This window comes from Lagopus muta, chromosome 2 (assembly GCF_023343835.1).
Source record: "Lagopus muta isolate bLagMut1 chromosome 2, bLagMut1 primary, whole genome shotgun sequence".
In the NCBI taxonomy this organism is placed as follows: Eukaryota; Metazoa; Chordata; class Aves; order Galliformes; family Phasianidae; genus Lagopus; species Lagopus muta.
The window spans coordinates 57,692,211-57,700,632 of NC_064434.1; the positions used below are offsets into that span (position 1 = coordinate 57,692,211).

An 8,422-nucleotide genomic window follows, 5' to 3' on the forward strand; every position below is an offset into this window, starting at 1 on the left:
AAAGATTAATGTGAGAAAAAAGTCACTAACTTTTATTATTGCGGTGTTTTTAATATACGTGTTACTGTTTAATAAGAATCTTAACTAAATAAGCAATACAACTCACGTATAGTTCTGATCTGAGTATGTTTCAGTTTTTTTCTATAGTACTTTCCCCTTTCTGGATAAAAGAAGAGAAGTTCTGTTATCCTTTTGTAAACACATAGTAACCAAAGCACAGAGGGATGACGCTTGTTATCCAAGGTATCATGCAAGCTAGCAGCACAGTTGGAAATAGGAATCAAGTATTCCAAATCCAAGTCCTCAGTTGATTCACTCAGCAAAACTGCTTCCATTTGACTGTAACACATTCATGGGTAAAGAAACAAGTGGAAGCTGCTTGGAAATTAATAACGCTTTCCCAGAGTACACACAGTTTTTCCATCCTAGAAATAGCATGCAGTATTTACTGCTTATCTATTCAGACGTCAGCAGTGTATGTAATAAAAGGCATCAGTATTCCACTCATGCTGTAAAAAGGTGCTTATTTTAAGGACACTCTAAAGGAATATAAAAAGAGAGGAGCTAGAATGATTTGCAAGTTTGTTTGCTTGTATCAAACTATTTCAAAAAAACACCTAAATATCTTATGAAATACTATTTGTGGTTTTTTTGTTACTGAGTTTTTGTTAACTCATGTTGTCTTATCTCATAGTTACATAAAATTAGCACAGAATCCTCTCCTAAAATGTAGCAGAAATAAAACCTACATACATATTTAACCCAAGGGGATTTATTTTCTTGTTTTAAAATGTATGTTACTAGCACTTTTCTAGAAATGAATTATATGAATTTACTGGAAGTTCCCAATATCTCATTTCTGATGTTCCAGTCTTCCTTCTATTTACATAGCATACTATCCAGAAAGTATCCTATTTTTATTGATGATCATTTCCTGGTTCCGTTAGGCACACAACAGTTTTTGTCTAGAAATCTACACTATTAACTTAATAGCAATAGATTGCATTCCCTATCTCAGCTGTTTCTGTGGACTTGTCTGACATGACTGAGGAGGTGAGCACCATGCCCTTGCTGCTGCAAAATATCTTTGGGTCTGCCAACAGAGAGTTCCCATTGGTACTCATGTAGAATCAATAAATAGGCCCTCATCATTGCAGATAGTTGTTTTCTCTTGGGCTCAGGGCTTTTAATTGGTCTGACTACCAAAGTGATTTACTCCTGGAGTTTTTGCAGTGCAGTTTTGAAGCCAGACATTAAAGCAGTTCCAGACAAGAATTAAGTTTGAAGAAACTTAGGAGCACAATCATGCACTTTCTTCAAAAGTAGTGAGCTTAATCCCATGCATAAATTATATCCTGAAGGAGATTACAGTTAGTACTGTAATCGTAGCATGTTCTGCAGCTTGTGATTGTTTAGTAGATGTTAAGGGAATACCACAGTTTTCTCAATATTTTTAAATTTCCTTACATTTTACTTTGAACACCAAAAATACACTTCTTATTGTATTTTATTTTATATATTTCAATATTTTTTTCTGAAGTTAAGTTTTTAAATACCAATGTATCTTCTCACAATTCTAAAATAATAGAAAATAAGGCGCATAGTTCTCATTTTCAGTACCGATAAAATTATTTGTTTGATGTCTTAGCTACACCGCAGTTAAATAATGTAATAGCTACATGCCTTGGTAGCTCTTGCTAATATGGTTGTAATGTGCATCCTGGAACTGACACAGGCATTCATGTGTTTGTGGTGTAGATAATGTCTTCTAAGGCCCTTTCCTCACCAGTGGTGGAGTGTTACAGGTAAAGTGAGAACTGCTTTTGTCAGATGCATGGTTTGGACAGGGTGGAGGGCTGCCATTTGCATGATGTCCTAATTGGCTCTAAGGACTTTGCTTATCAGAATCACTGCTTGTTTCTCACTGATACATCTTGCGTCACTGATGCTGAATCAAAAAATAAGCGTGCTTCAGACTCTGAGTTTCTGCACTCTGCATCATGCATGAAGCATTTGGAAGATGCTCTTGTAGAAAACAGACCATGTCCTGATATTAATGTTTGTGTACTGTACTCTGGGGAAAGGAGATCAAGCACTGAAGAACCATACACAAAGCATGTATTAAAAAGCAAAAACAACCTGAGATGTACTTAGAAAAAAATCTGAAGATTTAAAAAAGGAATCATATTAAAAATAGGAATTATACAGTATATCTCATCAGAGGCCATTACGGATTTTAGAATGACTAGAAGCCACTGTTCTTTCATATCCAGCCACCCAAAATGAATTGGAATGACTAGCTATGGAACTCTGACAGTTGTACTGCAAATTGCCAGTTGAATCCAGAAAGCACATTTTGTAACACTTGTGGCAGAAAAAGGAAATCACTTTTGCACCATGTGACATTGCTGTTTATGAGCCTAATGCAAACTTGTTGTAGATAGTATGTAAATATTGTATACAATGTTTCCACAGATTAGAAGTTAAAATTAGTTCTGCATAGAATTTGGTGGTACAACTCAAGTTTGCTTCGTTTACTTCTTTTTAACTCTGTTTTGAAGTCCATTTGGTTAGGAAGGAAGGAAGGAAGGAAGGAAGGAAGGAAGGAAGGAAGGAAGGAAGGAAGGAAGGAAGGAAGGAAGGAAGGAAGGAAGGAAGGAAGGAAGGAAGGAAGGAAGGAAGGAAGGAAGGAAGGAAGGAAGGAAGGAAGGAAGGAAGGAAGGAAGGAAGGAAGGGGGAAGGAGGGGGAAGGAGGGGGAAGGAGGGGGAAGGAGGGGAAAGGAGGGGAAAGGAGGGGAAAGGAGGGGAAAGGAGGGGGAAGGGGCATGAAGGGAAGGGGTGTGAAGGAGCATGAAGGGGTATGAAGGGGCGAGACGTGAAGCGAAGGGAAGGGAACAGAACAGAACAGAACAGAAAGGAAGGGAACGGATGGGAATCTTAAAAAAATAAGGGTTCCACTGTTTTCAAAGAATTTACGTAATTCCCATGCAAGTGGATTTCATAAGGAAATAGCTGTTTACAATGTAATGGTGTCCTGTGAGGGGGTGGTATGTGGAGGGTGGAACTTCCAAGAGTTTTAAAAACTTTCTCTAACAACTAAGATTTAAATTTTTAATCTTTGTAATGTTACTCAATATATAGAAAAATTCCAAAATATAGTACCACTGGCTTGTAAATACATACACTTGAGAGGCACACAGTACCCAGCAGTTCACTATTGGACATGGAGTTACTTGCTGCAGTTCATGGACATTCTTGCGTGCTTTGAAAAAATCATTCTGATATGCCTGAACGTGCCTGTTTCTTTTTGTAATGAGCGAGGCTGTTTTGATTTCTTGCTCTGCCATCCATTTCTCTTTCATGCAATTCATTATACTGAAAAATTCCTTATGGTTTGATATCATGACTTCTGTATGGGGTATCTTCTTTCCTGTTTGTTTTTCAATAATAATTTGTTTATATAGAAGACAAGTATGGTGTGAAATCTAATTTTAAATTGTGTGCTGTGTTTTTAAATGATCTTTTACTGAGGAATTTTTGAGGGTGATTTCACCTAGGTCTTCTAATCAGCCATCAAAAATTCCACTTGTAGAACACACTGCTGCACAGAATCCTTCATTTTGCTATTGGTTTATGATGGCCCAGGCCTTGCCTGTGTTGAGAGTTACCTCCAGCCATACTCGCTACAGTGGAAGAGATAAGAAAGCTCATTAAGGCAGTGTTCTTGAGAAAATAAGTTACAATCTCAGTTCCTCATTGCTTATTACTTGAGCTCTACCTACTGCCCATCCTCTGAATAGCAATTCTGTTAGCCTCTGAAGATTTCCCCTACCCTGCTGGAAACTGCCTTACTGGAAAATATTTTATTCCTTATTTTTCTTAAACTCCTCCATTGGCATGTAGCACATAAACTTTGAAAGGATGTGGATTTTCTGCATCTTTTGATCCCTACAGTTGTTCAATCTGTACTGTCCTTTTTTTATGGAAAATACAACTTTATTCTATGTAAATGCAAAGTATAGTCCAGTTTTGGTTCTGGTTATCTGATTTAAGAGTAAGTCATATATTACATTCTGCAATTATTCCTATGCATAGATTATAACTTCCACAAGTGAAGTAATTAAAACCACTTAAGGTCATTTTTCAGTACTTTATTAAATGGAGATGCCATATTTTATGGACATCCCTCTCTTTCTAGTACTTTGTAAGATTAACAACTGAATTAACATATGAATGGGCAGTGATGGAACTTTAGGCAAAGGGATAGTGAGATAATTTTGAGAGAGACCTGAGAAGCCTGATCACCAAAACAGACATTGGAAAAGAAGTTAGAAGAAGTAATGCCAAGCCAAAAATGTTACTTGCTGGCTTCAAGGGCAGTAATTTCTTTCAGCAGTAGTGGCAATTGAAGGCATATCCATGTGGGAGTGACACACCTCTTAAAATATGAGTTTGCTTAAGAAGCCCTAACTTCTTGTTTCTTTTTCCTCTTCCTAGAGAATATTTTTGTTGACAAGTCATCTTCAAAATTTGCCCAAGAGGACGGAGAGCAGACATCAATCATCCCTGTCCACCAGGTTATTGACAAGGTCAAGGGATACTGCAATCCTCACTCTGATAACTTTTATAAAAATATCATCATGTCTGACACATTCAGTCACAGCACAAAGTTTTAAATGGACTTCTGAATTCTTCAAACTAAATGAAGCCAAAAAATCTGCCCAGAATGAAGAATACTGAATACCATACAATGTGATCTGCCCAGTTAACTTTTCCAGTTTATGTTACCTTATAAACAGATTCCACTTGTGGACCAATTTCTCTACCTTATTCCTATTGTAGGAAAGGACAATTTTCTGCCATGATATTGAGCTGTTTTACAGAGTGTGCCCACCAACATGGCACCAGGACAGCTAATCATAATCCTGTGTAAATATTTTTTTTTAAGACAGAAGAAGAGCCATAAGCATAACTCCAAATGATACAGTCTGAACAGAAACATATCCTGACTCCTGGAGAAAATAGCAGACGTCATACAGACAAGCTCTTACCTAATAGTATACTTATGTTCTATTTCTTTTGAAAAACATGAATTTTCCTACAGCACTTGTTAGATTCTCCTTATTTTCTCCTTACTGACTGTCTGGTGCTTCCTGTTTTTTCATTGTTTTTTTGTTTGGATTTTTTTTTTTTTTTTTTTTTTTTTTGGTAAGTGAATAAAACACTAAGACCAGTCTTATAGGGATTTTTAAAAAACATTTCTTTACTGAATAGACCTAGTTCTGTAAATTCAGGCTACTCTGAAAACAAATACATATAAACACTTTTACTACATAGATCTGCTGGGTGAGGAAGACCTGTAGGCTGTTAGTAAACCTTCTGCAAATTTTAAGCCTATGAGATATGTATGGCAGCATACATCTGCATTGGTGCAGAACAAGGTAAATCCAAAGTTTACACAAAATCATTTTTCAATGTTTATTGATCAGCATGTAGGAAAAGCAGTATCTCCCATTGCAACTTTTATTATGCAATGTTTGTACCAGTGTGTGCAGTCTTATTTTTTGCTAAACAAAACAGAAAAAGCTATACATAAATGTATAAATACATATTTAGATTTCTTTCCACACATACTTTTATAATATGCACCCAGTCAATATTACAGAGGAAACAGTGTGTACTACAGACAATCTAAGAAAGGCAAACAGTGGTAAACTTGAATACGCTTAATACTCTGTGATCCCTTAGGTTCATTTGCCAGTCTCTCTACTTCAGATATGCTGTATGTATAGGCATCTCCATCAGATGGCTTTGCAACATTAGCATAACCTGAGTTACATTTACCAGTAATAAATACATGACATCATTCTGGGCACATGACGCAGTCAGTATCAGTATCCCTCTCCTGCCCCTGCATTGGCTGACTGGCTTGAAGTTGTTGGAGGCACAAATTTTGAAGTGTTGAGGCAACAAGAAGGAATTTTGGCATTGCTGTACTGTGTACGTCATTACACTGATCTCACTATATGTGCAGACAACAGACAAGAGCATAAAATGCTTACTTGTTTTAAGGTATATAGATTTGTGACATGTTAGCTTGTGAACACGTCTGCCAAAAGTACATGAAGCATGTCTCACTCCTTGCCAGGTGTTGTAAAAGTTGTTATTGCACATGTCACAGAAAGAATGGGCCAGAACTTCAAAGGTGTTCTCAATTACTGATTTCAGAGGAGAATGTCTCCTAGTGGAAACTAACTTTCTTTCTTTCTTTCTTTCTTTCTTTCTTTCTTTCTTTCTTTCTTTCTTTCTTTCTTTCTTTCTTTCTTTCTTTCTTTCTTTCTTTCTTTCTTTCTTTCTTTCTTTCTTTCTTTCTTTCTTTCTTTCTTTCTTTCTTTCTTTCTTTCTTTCTTTCTTTCTTTCTTTCTTTCTTTCTTTCTTTCTTTCTTCTCTCTCTCTCTTTCTCTCTCTCTTTCTCTCTCTCTTTCTCTTTCTTTCTCTCTTTCTCTCTCTTTCTCTCTTTCTCTCTTTCTCTCTTTCTCTCTCTCTTCCTTCCTTCCTTCCTTCCTTCCTTCCTTCCTTCCTTCCTTCCTTCCTTCCTTCCTTCCTTCCTTCCTTCCTTCCTTCCTTCCTTCCTTCCTTCCTTCCTTCCTTCCTTCCTTCCTTCCTTCCTTTCTGTTTTTGTTTTTTTGTTTGATTGTTTTAATATATATATATATATAAAGACTTCTTTTTACCAATGTATTTTTAGGCAAATACTTATTTAGCTGCATTGGGAAAATGACAGAAAGTCACTCTGTAAGATGTTCTGTTGCTAAGCAGGTGAATACTCAGCGATTAGGGATGTGAATTTGTGCTTCTCTCTGCTCTTTGCACGCATCTTTGTGTGCAGAGATCTTTTAATGCTGTGACCGCACAAATGGAGTATTTTCCCTGGCTGCAAACACCTTGCAGGAGGAGTATGTCCTAACTGTATTCTGTCCAGAAACACTGCTGTTGCTACACACACCTTAACAAAACCTCAGTCTCCTAACTGCAAACATTTACTTACATGGTGGTATGAATGAAAGTCGACCTTATACACTTAACATGTAATTATTAGTAAGGATGAATGTGTCAGATATCTTTGAAAGAGGAAATTATGTAGGAAGAGATTATGTACAAGCATTTACTGAATTTATATATCATCCCATTTGCTTAACTACTGTAGGTAATAGTGTTCACATATCAGCTTACTGTGAGATTTCTACCTGATTAAGGTGTTCAGAAGTGAAAAGAAGGAAAATAAAACGTTCCTGAAAAATAAAAAATGAGGAATAATAAAAAACAATGGATTAGTAAAATATAATAAGAAACCAATATCCTGACTGAACTCTAATCTAACTATCAGTTTAATGTACAGCTACTATATTTTTTTTCTGAAATAAGATTTTCTCTTTTCTTTTACTACCATGTAGTAATCTTAAACTATCTGTGTCAGTTAGATGCTCTGGAATGCTCCCAGTTCAATGTAAAACTTCTACTTTGTAGTTGACATACTGTAACCTCCCTTGTACATATTTATTTATTTGTGAGGTTAAAAATGTCAAATATACTTAGCTCTGTTACATCTGTTATTGTTTAGCTTCTGCTTCACCATAGAGAAAGAGTGAAATAATAATTTCTTTTATTTTTTTCCAAACATTTTGTGAAAAAATTACTGTAGTTCTGTATGAGGAAACATCAACATAATTTGTAATACTAGTCAGTGGAATATAGTGTAACAGTTTTGAAGATGGACTAAAGTGGAAAGAAACATTTTCAAGTAAACATTCTTGATGTTAGTGTACCAAATAATTAAAGTTTTCTTTTAGTAATGAATGATTGAATTTTTTTCTTTTTTCTTTTTGTTTTCTTTTTTTTTAATGTTTAATGGCAAAAATTACTCAGTGGAATTCTGAAAAATAATCTTGTGTTTATTAAACACGTGAGATAGATGCATGTCTAGCCAAAATGTGGAAAATAAATATGCAAGAATAACTCCATTTTAGAAGAGGAATGCATTCTGCAGAATATACTTCTCCTTTTTGTTAATAAGTAGATGCCAGATCCAGTGAGTGATCAGAAAGTTTGGTGAGTTCATTTACTTATGGTAGAACTTGTGTCATAGCAAGAAAGGAATATCAAGGCAAGAGAAAATAGGCTGTGAGAAGTAATACAAATGAATAATTGAAAACTAGGAGTTCTTTCTATTCATATGCTTCTTTCCAGATTAATTTAGTCCTTCATTATGAATAATGTGATTTAATCTGTAATCACATTTTGACTAATTGCTGTTATAATGCTGTAGTCAGCTGATCAATTAAATATGCACACTAATATATAAACATTAAATGCAACTCTCTAATGTCCTACCTTTAAATATTTACACCTAAAGAACATGGAA

At 35.5% G+C, this 8,422-nt stretch overlaps 1 protein-coding gene across 3 annotated transcripts in view; it reads left to right on the plus strand.

Moving 5' to 3' along the window:
• Positions 1-8,003, plus strand: part of ADGRG6 (adhesion G protein-coupled receptor G6) — a 112,074-nt gene extending 104,071 nt beyond the window's left edge. For 2 of the 3 annotated variants that reach the window (XM_048936344.1, XM_048936345.1), the window contains one exon: positions 4,498-8,003. In XM_048936344.1, coding sequence (XP_048792301.1) covers positions 4,498-4,676 — 179 coding nt within the window. In that variant the 3' untranslated portion in view covers positions 4,677-8,003. Of the gene's footprint in view, positions 1-1,758; positions 1,806-4,497 lie in introns of all 3 variants that reach the window. The other variant, XM_048936346.1, reaches the window with a different exon arrangement.
• The last annotated feature ends 419 nt before the right edge of the window (positions 8,004-8,422 follow it).